At 37.4% G+C, this 13,395-nt stretch overlaps 1 protein-coding gene across 2 annotated transcripts in view; it reads right to left on the reverse strand.

Moving 5' to 3' along the window:
* Positions 1–3,084: 3,084 nt before the first annotated feature.
* Positions 3,085–13,395, reverse strand: part of TNKS2 (tankyrase 2) — a 69,980-nt gene continuing 59,669 nt past the window's right edge. For both annotated transcript variants that reach the window (XM_059899696.1, XM_059899695.1), the window contains 4 exons: positions 11,848–11,953; positions 9,615–9,801; positions 6,264–6,420; positions 3,085–5,433 (listed from right to left, as the gene is read on the reverse strand). In XM_059899696.1, coding sequence (XP_059755679.1) covers positions 5,371–5,433; positions 6,264–6,420; positions 9,615–9,801; positions 11,848–11,953 — 513 coding nt within the window. In that variant the 3' untranslated portion in view covers positions 3,085–5,370. The remainder of the gene's footprint in view (positions 5,434–6,263; positions 6,421–9,614; positions 9,802–11,847; positions 11,954–13,395) is intronic.

Below are 13,395 nucleotides of genomic sequence, written 5' to 3' on the forward strand. Positions count from 1 at the left end.
AGATGATTCCTTATCAGTTAATAAAGTACTTATTCTTTTTTTTACACGAGTATAATTTCAGTCTGTTTACCAACACGTTTACCAATTTCTTTGTTCACCATGCTTCTTGCAGTCCACTCCTTCCTTCTGGATTCAACTGCCTTCCTTCTGGAATAAATCCTATGAGTTCTTTCAGTAAAATCTGAAAATGTGTTTTTCATCCTCTCTTTTGAATGCTAATTTACCTCTGTATAGATTTCAAGGCTAACATCAATTCTTTTCAACACTTACAACTTATTTTATTGTCTTCTGGCCTATATTGCTGCCATTGAGAAGCCTGCTACAAGCGTAGTTATTCCTTTGCAGGTAATAACTACTAATTCCTTTGCAGGTAACTTTTCTTTTTAGTTGCTTTTAGATTTTTCTCTTGTCTTTTGTAGTTGTACTATATGTCTAGAAACAGACTTGTTTTTATTCACTCTCCTAGATATTTGTTACACTTTCTTAATTTGAGGATCCATACCTCCTTTAAAATTCTGGAAAAATCTTCAAATATCTTCCTTCCCCTATTACGTTGGACCTTCTCATTCTATTCTCCATGTTTCTTAGCCTTTTCCTATTTCCCATCCCTTCCTCTGCTATGACCAGGGTATCTTCCTGATTTATCTTCTAGGTCACCAATTCTCTCTTCATAGATGCCCAATCTGTGCTTTAATCTGTTCACGGGGCTCTTAATTTCATTAATTATACATTTTTTTAGTTCCCCAAAAGACTTAGCTTTTCAAATCTACTTTGCCTTTTTCAGTGTCATCTTTTCTAATGGTTTTTATGCTTTCCTCCCCCAGCCAATCATTTTAAATATTCTTATTCCATAGTTATCCTACATTAAGTTTGTGAGGGTGCTAAAGCTCTAAGGTTGTGTCTACTGACTTATGCTCACAGTGGATTGTTTTGGACTTTTGATCATGAGTTCATCTGAGTGGAGCTTGTTTCTTCGGTACTGTAGGAATATGATGCAGGCCTGGGTTATGGGTATGTCTTCCTTCCCCAACCAGGTTGCCATCATGTCTGTCTGTGTGCTTTTGTCAGTCTTTTTCAAACTGAGATCCTCAGCCTCCTAGGGACATACATACCTCATATTTGAGCTTCTTAAGGTTTCATTGGAACAAAGGGACCAGTCCAGTGGCAAATAAATTTTGCTGTTTTAAAATTCTATGTTCGATAACTCAACCACTGGTCCTGGGGATTCAGGGAAATAATAATATAATTACAATAACCAGTTTTTGCCAAGTACAGCACTTAGTGGCACATACAGAAAATCATTTAGTTCCCTCAACAAACCTATGAGATAAGTACTGTAAGGCTTATAAAGGTTATGTAATATGTTCAAGGCTGTAAAATTGGTGTGGGATAGGGTAAAATTCAAATCCAGATCCATCTAGAGCCCAATCACTTAACCACTATTCACTCAACAAAAATTTACTGAGGAACTACTACGTGTCAGCCTGTGCTAAGTGATGGGTCTAGTGGTAAAAAAAACCAGATACCTTTCTTCTACCTTTCAAGTTATCTGTGAGGGACTACTGTTTCTGTTTCCCTCTTAATTTCCAATTTGTTGCAGACCAATATTTTAGTTAAAGAAATTTAAGAGGACTTCCCTGGCAGGCCGGTGGTTAAAACTCCATGCTCCCAATGCAGGGGGCACGAGTTCGATCCCTGGTTGGGGAACTAAGATCCCACATGCTGCACGGCACGGCCTTAAAAAAAAAAAAAAAGAAAAAAGAAAAAAGGGAAAAGAAATTTAAAACATTGCATCAATGTCAAACTGCTATAAAAGTTTCCTCTCAATTTTTGTTTTCATCTCTCCACGGGCTGGTAACAAATAGTTGGCAGACCAGCCCCACCTGCAGGCCACTTTTGCGTAGCACTGCTCTACAGTGTATTGGCAGACCATCTGAGGGGCTTTGTGCAGATTTTTGTGATGCGCACATTTTTGTGGTGAATAACAAAGTGGAGAAGACACTTCTGACAATGGCGGCTTGTATGTGGAGAGCAAGAACCTTCTTCTTAAGAAGGTATCATTAAGTATTTTATGTCAGTCTTCCTCAGCTAGTAAGCATGAAAAGGAGGAGGCGGGTAGAGATTCAGCAGATAGTGAAAAGGCCACACTACAGTCTAACTTTATACAAATCTGGCAGTTCTCCTGGTGAAGAATGTATACCACCATTTGCTTCCTCTGTTACTCTAGTCCTCTAGTAGGACAGGACAGTAGGTAAAGGGCCAGTCAGGAATACTAATCACAAAAGCTTAGGGAAATTTATTTGCAAGTTTTCTTTCCTCATCACCCTGCAAACAACTGGATCACATCATACAATGGCATGCATGCTTAAGAACTAGCAAGAGAACACTTTAATATTATACCAACTCAAGCAGTAACATAAAGCTGCTAAAAAATATTTCAAAGCCAAATGACTTATGGATTATTTGCACCATTATTCTCCTATTATGGAAAGCAGGGACCTGACCACACACACAGACACTTAGCATATTGAAATCTAAAATACATTTATCTTACTATACTTTCTTTTAAGAATAATAAATACTACTAACTTTAAGATTTGTAAAGTTATAAAGAAATTTTCTATGACACAGAATACAAAAATATATTCCTATTCCTCTTTATAAGTTAAGCTATATTTCCCAGGGGAATTCCCTGGCGGTCCAGTGGTCAGGACTCCGAGTTCTCACTGCCAAGGGCCCGGGTTTGATCCCTGGTCGGGGAACTAAAACCCCGCAAACTGTGTGGTGTGGCCAAAAAACAAAAAAGGATAGATTTCCCAGGAAACAGCGTTAAGGTTTGCCAAAACTTTTGTAGGATGGACTAAATGTCTAAAAGCGTCTGACAGCTACTTTCATCTTAAAGCGTCTGAGGAGGTATGGTCATGACATTCAGTATTTCAAATTTTAAACTGCAGTCTTCATCACTATTAGACTCAGAACTACATTATTTTCCTGCAATTGTGGTTTATTGTAATCTTAATCCATTTTCTGAAAGACCATTCAACACATTTATACTATTCCAGTAATTACCATGCTACCCAGAAAAACAAGTGAACAGTTTATTAAGAATTAAATGAGGGTATGGAATGTGATACAAGTAAGACACTCAAGATGGATATAATAGTACTACTCACACAAAAAGTTAAATCTCTTAAAAAAAAATCACAAAAGAAAAAGCAATTCCATCATCATAAAGTAAGGTATTTCATGCAAAAACTTCAAAGAAATCCCCAGTCACCCCCAAACCCCCCCAAGCTCCTAACAAAAAGCTATCTGAAATATTGCCATGCTAACATATTAACCACAATATAATCATTCATAGAAAAGCAACACACTAATTAAGCAATGGATTAGATGAAACAACACAGGCTGCAATATCGTAAACTCATAGACCACGATGATTTTACATGATAAGCAATTCCAGAGTCACTCATAGGGTGAGCAGTATGGGCTAAATGTTGAGAGATAAGGTATGTAAATATAAACTCCATTAACTCATCTCATTATCTTCTAATTATAAAACCTAGAAGCTTCCAGAACCTGAAAAATTACATAAAATTTGGCATACTCCATTTGTGTTCCAAGAATGACATTAGGATCATACTTGCCATTATTAGAGAGCTGTATAAAAGCACTTCATGGTCAAGAATTGACCTCTTAAATGATCACAATTTACATCATAGAAACACAACTCCAGATATGCATTTACTGTGATTAACTCTTACTCAAGACAAGAAACATGATTTTCTAGCACTTTATGTACAAATTACTGCAAAAGCCCAGTTAATTTAGAGACCGAATAAAATGTAAAACAAATGTGAACTGGTACAGAGAGTGGAGGGGAACAGCCTCATTAACAAAGATTTAATGGGTAACAATCTTGCCTTGACTTCTGAGGGAACTACAGTCAACAAACAGACTGCCAAGCTGTAACTCATGTCTCTGTACCAAGATGCTTTAGCATATTTCATGGAAAAGATAGTTTTACGTTAAAAAAATAGGAATGGCATTTTATGGGATAGCATTCCCCTCCACAGCTGCCAAACAAGCCTGGTCACCAGGTGGTGCATAAACAAAGCGTATTCCCAAGTGGGTGTACCATATCATGATGAGGCAACCCAGGAGCGGAAGCACGCATTTCACTGCACCTGCCTATTCAGGAGGCCAGGAGAGAACTGGGACACCTACATTTCATGGCTTTCGGTTGAGCTTACCTATGGTGTATAGATTGGCTATAAGTAAAACAGTAAGGCCAAAGAAAAAGAACAGGAGAAAAATACTTAGGAGAAAAAACTACCCACTCCCATCTGCTATTTTTTTCCCTTTAGATTTAAGGTAATTAGAACAGGCTGGAAAAATTTCAGGATTACCCTTCCCACATCTGAAAATTCAACTTCCTATTTACATTCCATGAAAAGAACACTATAATTGTTCAGTGGCAGGATTTAGCCTCTCTAAAAAATAGAAGCTCTTGCTCTAATTTTCACAAAATGACATGAGAAAATTTTCCAATGTGAAACCCAGGGTTTGAGGCTAGTAAAGAAGTTTCTTTAATAATCAGGACCATCAAAGTTAGAGCTCTTTGGAATGTGTGTTATACATACAAAGTTATCACAAATTAAACTCCCAGAGTATTTATGAAACAAGCTCTTAAATGGGAAAGACTTCTAATGAGACATAAATGCTTCCATCAGCAAATTAAATCTGATGAATCAATCCTTCCCAAGTGACAAGGTCTCTGCTAACAACTCAACATAGCCTCTGGAATCAAAGGTAAAAGATCATTCAATCATGATGATGCAAGATGAAGTACAGATGAGCAGTACATATGAACAAAATTTGTAAACCGCTGCAGTTCTAAAACAGTAGATTTATATTACAAAGCAATGTAAATAAATATGGGGCTAGTACAAAAGCTCTTATTTACAGTTTTACAAATGAAACTGTATTCAGTGTAAATGCTGTGTTTTAAAGAACACAGTACTATATTAGTAAAATGAGTTCTGTTGAGGAGAATTACAGTTTCTGTTAGGATCAATGTATAACGTATAAAAGATTCAAGTTAACTCTGTTTATAATTTAGTACAGACAAACCCAGTTTAACCTGGAATGGCATCTGTTAAAGTGCTGAAAAACAGGAAATATTTAGAAAACACTGTACATTATTAAAGCTTTATCAAGTCAGAATGTTAAAATCCTTTCACATTTTTAACCTTTTGCCACAGGCTTGTGGACAAGATGATTTTTCTCAGCAAAGAAGTAAAACTTACGAGGCCACCAGCTGCTTAGATGATTTTAGGTTCAGTGTTGCTAGTTTCCTAAAACAACTATTTATCCATCAACCATACCTTCAGGCCTTACAATCTGGTAAGTAATTAAATATTCAGGATAAGCCTAGAAGAGAAAGATTAATTCAAATATTGGTAAACAAATTTTTTGAAAGGAGACTTATTATAAGGATTCCTAGGGAAGAGGTTCTAAATTAGTGCTGTGGATCAGAATCATCAAAGGGCATTTTCCCAAAACAGCCTTACCTTGACTCCAATCCCTTAGATTCTGAATCAGCAGGTCTAGGATGAGTATTAAGCATGTGTTTGTTTTTAATAACTGAGGTGATCCTGATACATATCCCCAGTACACAACGCTCTAGAGATGCTTTTGACTGGATCTATGTCACTAAGAGCAAGAGGGAATTACACATTTCTTTGCTACAGAGAGGTTAACTATTAAATATAGGATTCTAATTAATTATAATTTACAGAAGCTAAAAAAAAAAAGCATGGTTGACAAAATCTGAATAAGGTCTGTAGGTTAGATATATTACATTAATGATATTTTCCTGATTTTAACAATTTTAAGAGAATGTCCTTGATTTTAGGAAATACACATTGAAGAATTTAAGGGTAAAGAAAGATGCCTATTACCTACTTCCAAGCAGCTCAGAAAAAAAAAAAAAAGTATACACACATACAGTAGGGAGAGCATGATAAAGGAGAAAGACAGAATGCTAAAATGTTAACATTTGGAAGATCTGGGTAAAGGGTATAAGGGAATTCTCTTTATTATTTTTGCAATTTTTCTTTAAGTCTGAAATAATTTCCAAATATGAGTTAAAAAGAAATCCAGCTCTTAAGGCAATATGCCTTGTCAATTTAAAAGATTTGTAAGAGGTTAAAGTATTGCTCTAAAGCATTTTTGAAGATGAGCAAATAAAACTGAATTACCTGTTCTCCTCTGTAAATAACATATTCAGCTAATGCTAGGCCATTTACACTGGGTCGACCAGTGACTGAGTGATGTCCTGGTGGAGAATGTGCCATTTTCATTGCACTGAACTGCAGGAAAGACTTTCCCAAGGTTACCCGGCAAAAGAGCAGCTGCCTGTAACATGTGAAAAGGAAAAGATCTCCCTGAAGACAAGTCGTACATGACAATTTTATTTATGTACACTACATAAGCTTTTTAATGCATTTATACATGAACACTTATGACGGTTTCTATCATTTTACCCTTTAAAGAACTTTGTAAGAATGTCTTCTACTACTCTCACTAATGAAAGAATTTGTCACTTTAATTAATCCTTATTTTAACTATAAAATGATATAGCAATTGTAATAATCTTAAAGTGATATAGACTTTGCCATCCTGTTTGTATCCCAGCAAAAGCACAAATCATAGCCCAAGTGGGAAGGAGGAGGAGGCTTTAAGGGGCTTCCATGAAGTGCCTTACAAAGCTGAACATTTACCCAGGTAAGTCCTGTTGATTCCACTTTCAAAATGTATTGAAATCAATTCTCTTCTCTTAATTCTACTGTCACTATTGAGTCCAAATCACCAAAATTTTCACCTGGACTGTAACAATGGCCTTTGAACTAGTCTTTCTGTTTCTACTCTAATTCCTGTCTAAATTATTTTCCATCCAAGCAACCAGTGATTTAGGGGAAAAAAACAACAAACAACAAAAACCATAAATCAGATTGCATCGCTTTTCTGCTTAAAACCTTTTAGAGGCTATTCACTGTGCCTGGAAGAAAATCCAAATTCCTTTTAATGGCTCTAAAGTCTCGAATTTTACTCTGTGTTCATTATGCCCAGGTGCATTAGTTTTTTTTCCCACAGGTCAAACTTTCTTGCCCTATGGCCATCAGACATACTGTTTCCTCTGTCATCTAGAATGATATGTATTCTACCACTCTTCTACTGGCTAATATTCATTTTTCAAGTTTCAGCTGAAATGTCATGTCTTCAAATAGGTCTTCCCTCACCAGAAGTTTAAGTATTACCTTCCCACTCCCCACAGGCATATGATTGGCCTTCCTTAGGTCCAATGAACTCTTTATTACTTCACTGTTTCTCTAATTTTCTTTCTATAGGAGAAGAGGAGATTTGGCGGACTAACTGATGATTCTGTCTCCAAAGAAGACGGGCTATGTACTTTTTATTCTAAATATGCCCTTTGGAAACCTTCTTAGCGTTTCTTTCTTTCTTTTTATATATATATTTATGGCTGCTTTGGGTCTTCATTGCTGCACGTGGGCTTTCTTCTTAGTTGCAGAGAGCGGGGGCTACTCTTTGTTGCGGTGCGCAGGCCTCTCATTAAGGTGGCTTCTCTTGTTGTGGAGCACGGGCTCTAGGTGCATGGGCTTCGGTAGTTGTGGCTTGCGGGCTTCTAGAGAGCAGGCTCGGTAGTTGTGGCGCACGGGCTTAGTTGCTCTGCGGCATGTGGGATCTTCCCGGACCAGGGCTCAAACCTGTGTCCTCTGCATTGGCAGGCAGATTCTTAACCACTGTGCCACCAGGGAAGCCCTTCTTAGTGTTTCTAATAGATTTTCTATTATAGTCACAATCAGTCCCATGATAATCCAGCATACAGAAATCTTAATTAATAAACTTATTTCCAGACATACAAGCATTCTACTTCAAAGGCAGCTGAGAAGAGGTACTCGAACAATGCTTACTACTAATACTAATAATCAGAACTATTTAGCCTCCAGATAATATATGACAAGTAAAAGTAGCAATGTTCAATTTACAGAATCTTAAGAAATTACAAGCCTCCTAACCATTCCAACTTATGATCTAAAATAGAAATGGGTGGGAGGTCATACCCAGGAGGACTGACTTTAGATACCTATGTGAGTCTAAATTTAGGGGGAAAACAACAAGAACAAAACATAAACAGTCTTTGTTTCCCTTCAGGACTACAGTCCTTTACCCTTGGTAACCTTTCAAAGTCAGCTGGGAATCTTTTAAAAATCCCATGCACAGACCAGACCCGCGACGAATTAAGTGAGAATCTCGAGGGTGGGACACAGGCATTAGTTTTTAAAGCCCCTTAGGTAACTCCAATGTGCTGCCAAAGCTGAGAACTACTGCTCTAGGGTTTCTACATCAGTGATCAGAAGCTTCAGCATCAGCTAGGAACCTGGTAGAAATTGGTAGAAATTCAAGTTCTAGGGCCCCACCTACTAAATCAACAATTCAGGATGCATGCCACCGGAATCTGTGTTTTTACTAGCCCTCTAGGTGATTCTGAGCTTGCTCATGTTTGATAGCTACTGTTCTAGGTCTTTATAAGAAGTGTCCTAACTACAGAATAAACCTCAGTAATTAATCTTACTTGAGTTTTCAAATGGTGAAAGATAATTTATTTACCTATGAGGATTTTATCAATTCGACCCAAGTCATTTGAATGATTTTAACAACTGAGTTAGACCAGGGTAACTAAAAGTAGGAAAAAAGAAGTACAAAGTAGTTCTTTGATAATGTGCTTTCTAAAGGGATTGATGGGGGCTTCCTTGGTGGCGCAGTGGTTGAGAATCTGCCTGCTAATGCAGGGCACACGGGTTCGCGCCCTGGTTCTGGGAGGATCCCACGTGCCGCGGAGCGGCTGGACCCGTGAGCCACAACTGCTGAGCCTACGCGTCTGGAGCCTGTGCTCCGCAGCAGGGGAGGCCGCGATAGTGAGAGGCCCGCGCACCGCGATGAAGAGTGGCCCCCGCTTGCCGCAACTAGAGAAAAGCCCTAGCACAGAAACGAAGACCCAACATAGCAATCAAGCAATCAATCAATAAAAAAAAAAAAAAAAAAAAAAAACTTTAAAGGGATTGATGTATTTTATTATAACTTTTTGAGTAGTAACATCAGAGACTGAGGATTAAGATCATTATCACAATGGAAGAGAGACTCCCTCATCACACATCGCCATGAAATGATTAGGTGTAACAAGTAATGCCATTTTAGCCTTTGAATACTAGATTTTTAAACAGTCCACAATAAAATCTCTTTCATGCCCAGTGATATTTTCTATTCCATATTCTGAAAGCACCATGTGCTCTAATGATTGAATGAGTTGAACAGGTCAAGTGCGTAGAACTGTGCTTGGCCCATACAGATCATTTAATAAATATTAGCCATTATTAGAACTGGTGAGAGGACCAAAAGCAACCTGAAATATGACTAGCTTGGATTCCTAAAGTTGTCCGAGATAATGTTTTGCCCCGAAAATTTCTCAAATTTGAAACCAGTTCTTATCTGATTCTTATCAAAATAAACGAGAATAAGTGATCTCTTACCTGTGGCAAATGTAACAAGATCTGTCTTTGTGTACTGGACACCCAGTACCTCCTCCGATTCCATACACATATTGATTGCTTTTGGAAGAGTTTTCAGCAAAATAGATCCCAGCTCCAAACATGCCACCTATGTAGGCATGCCTTTCGTCAAAGCCTTTATGAATAATTGCATTCACAAAGGGAGACCCTAAAATACATATAAATATATAACATTTAAAAATTATCTTAGAAGAAAAAGAACAAAAGTTAAAGCCCCTTAGAAGTTAAATTCTTAAACATATATACACCACCACCACAATAAAGCAAAATCAAAACACAAGGGTTAACAAGTTAACTGTCAGCTAGCTCACCACTTTAGAATAGTTATTTTAGAAGAATTGCTAATATGAATGAATGTTTCTAATAGGGTAGTGGTTCAGATGCCAAAGTAAGGACACATACAGATTCAACTAGAAAAACAAACAGATCACCTGAAATATCAATGCTAGAGTTATCAAATTCCATGCCCCAAATTCATATATATCCAGAACCAAGAGTCTCATAATTCACCTCTTATGGCAAGGCTGAATGCAATTAGGTCATGCAATGACGCCCACATCTGTGTACTTTTTCTAGATATCAAAAGTGGCCAAAGTGATCTTTTCATGTTCATTTTCTTCTTTACACCTCCTCTCTCCTATCCTTCCACTTCTCTACCTTTTATCACTTGCTAGTACCAGATTTCAACTGTAAATGTGGTGTGTTCCTTCATTCCCTACATATTGACTTCTTTCTCCTCCTTCCTTGCACGTGTGCCAAGAAGAAGCTTAGCCAAAGGAGAGGAGGTACTAAGCATGGGTACCAGGCCAGGGAGTGGAGTGAGGCTGGGGGTTGGGAAAAGCCAATATAACACAACTAACTGATCCATCAAGATCAGTGTCCCTGTTCATAAAGGGACAGGAAAATACACTGAATTCCACTTTACAGAAATACTGAAGAATACAATAACTTATTTGAATTTGGAAAAACCAAAACCATTTCTATTATAAAACAGAAAAAATCATTCATTACAACCATCAAGTCAATACATAAATAAATATGCTCTGTGCCAAGAAATTATCACAATGATTTTTAGGGTTTTGGGATGAGAAGTACCATTTAGATATTATATACCAATTCAGTCTGCTATAGCCATTCTTCCAGGGGACTGTGACATTTAAATGCTGTGTTTTATAGAACTTTACCAGCCTCTAAAAATTTTCTGCAATCAAAGCCAACTGAAGGAACAGACTGGCCCGATCATGGGTAATGTGCTTGAAGACTTGATAAACACTACATTAATATCTATATTAATTTTTGCTATAAACACGAAACACCAATCATCAACACCTGCCAACTTGCAACATAAACAGGAAATTTCAAGAATGACAAGTAATGGTGCTCTCAATTCAACAAAAGTTCTCAGAAAACTCCACAGGTTCAATGACAATGGCTCTTTTTGCTGAAGTTAAATGTAGCCTTGACACTTAGAATCACAGTCAGAACAGGATGTATATATTCTTCTGAGGCAATTTTCAGATCTTATTTTAACTTTAATTCACCCAACCAGTTAAAAGTAAAACACACCATTTTTCAGAGTAATCATCACACAAAATCAACTATATTAAAATAAAAGGGAAAATATGAATAGTCAACATTCTCATTTCTACACTGTTATGGTAATCCTATTTATACACTACCCACTGTAAAACATGCAAACTCAAAAGACGTTAAAAATACAGGGACTTCCCTGGTGGCGCAGTGGTTGAGAATCCGCCTGCAAATGCAGGGGACACGGGTTGGATCCCTGGTCTGGAAGATCCCACATGCCACGGAGCAACAAAGCCCGTGCGCCACAACTACTGAGCCTGTGCTCTAGGGCCCGCGAGCCACAACTACTGAGCCCATGCGCCACAACTACTGAAGCTCACATGCCTAGAGCCCGTGCTTCTCAACAAGAGAAGCCGCTGCAATGAGAAGCCTGCACACTGCAATGAAGAGTAGCCCCTGCTCACCGCATCTAGAGAAACCTCGTTCACAGCAACATAGACCCAACGCAGCCAAAAAAAACCCAAAAAAATATAAATGTAAAGATTTACATAAATACAGTTTATTTTTTTAAATGACATGAGGAATATAAAGATTCATTATTATTTCAAACCTGACAAAAAATGTGGAGGAGGATGGTGGTAGGGTAGGGGGAGAGGAATCTTACCATGAAATAGCATTCTTTCATTTGCATGGTTGTGGTTTTCTTCAGAAACTTCTTTCCTCCTGTGAGTATATCTTTCCCATAGTTTCTTGTTACAAACTTTCTGAATCTTTAAAAAGAAACCAGAAAAATAAAATCTCTAGATCATAATGATTAATCTTATCCAAAAATGGGCCACATAGGGCCAGAAGAGAGGCAAAACTTTTCTCTGAAATATAAATTATGTGTTATTTTTAGTCAACTAAAAAACTTTAGCCCAACCATAAAAATGGAAATATAGGTACATTTTGGAAATCAAAAAACTACAAAGGGGAAAAAAGGTATATGTAAAGGTCAAGCGTACTGTTAATTGATTAAAATACTTCCATTCTCATTACTTTAGAATTACTACTAAAACATCTCCAAATCAGACATGCTGAGTTCTGTATGGAAGTATAAGAAAGAGAATACTATCTTTTCCCCCCTGCTTTATCTGGCTCAAAGTACCATCTTTATCTGTTTTTAATTAAAAATATTTGAAATACACAAGTCAGAATGGCCATCATCAGAAAATCTACACACAATAAATGCTGGAGATGGTGTGGAGAAAAGGGAACCCTCTTGCACTGTTGGTGGGAATGTAAACCGATACAGCCACTATGGAGAACAGTATGGAGGTTCCTTAAAAAACTAAAAATAGAACTACCATATGACCCAGCAATCCCACTACTGGGCACATACCCTGAGAAAACCATAATTCAAAAAGAGACATGTACTACAATGTTCACTGCAGCACTATTTACAATAGCCAGGACATGGAATCAACTTAAGTGTCCATCGACAGATGGATGGATAAAGAAGATGTGGCACATATATACAATGGAATATTACTCAGCCATAAAAAGAAACGAAACTGAGTTATTTGTAATGAGGTGGATGGACCTAGAGACTGTCATACAGAGTGAAGTAAGTCAGAAAGAGAAAAACAAATACCGTATGCTAACACATATATATGGAATCAAAAAAAAAAAAAAAAAAGGTTTCCAGTGTTGTGACTGAAACCCGTCAATATGGCGGCGGTCAGCCGCGGCCACTCGCTGAAGAACCTCCGAATAGAGGGCGGAATGACAGCGGCGAGGAGAACGTCCCGCTGGATCTGACCCGAGGTTTTTGTCTCTGAGTTGGTGATGCTTTGTTAGAAAAAGATTCCACTGCCCATCTCTTGGTATGCATATCCCCAAGAAATTAGAACTGAGTATTACATAGGAAATTGATTAAATACTTGACAGCAACCTGGCAACATGTGCTTAGCATAGATGAGTAAAATAAAGAGCATTTTACATATTTCAATATGCAAAAGCAAGAGTAAATGTGAAAGTGAAACAAAAATATTCAACTATACTGAAGGTGAAGAAATTTTGATGAAGTGCATTTTCTAAACGTTGGTAATTTTAAAGATATTAGTATTCACTCCATTTAAAATATTTTTATGCATCTGCTCTTTGGAATTATGGAAAACAATGACTGGAATTCCCTGAAGGTGGGAACATTTAATAACCTTGGAATATCCTT

This window comes from Balaenoptera ricei, chromosome 16, assembly GCF_028023285.1.
Source record: "Balaenoptera ricei isolate mBalRic1 chromosome 16, mBalRic1.hap2, whole genome shotgun sequence".
NCBI lineage: Eukaryota > Metazoa > Chordata > Mammalia > Artiodactyla > Balaenopteridae > Balaenoptera > Balaenoptera ricei.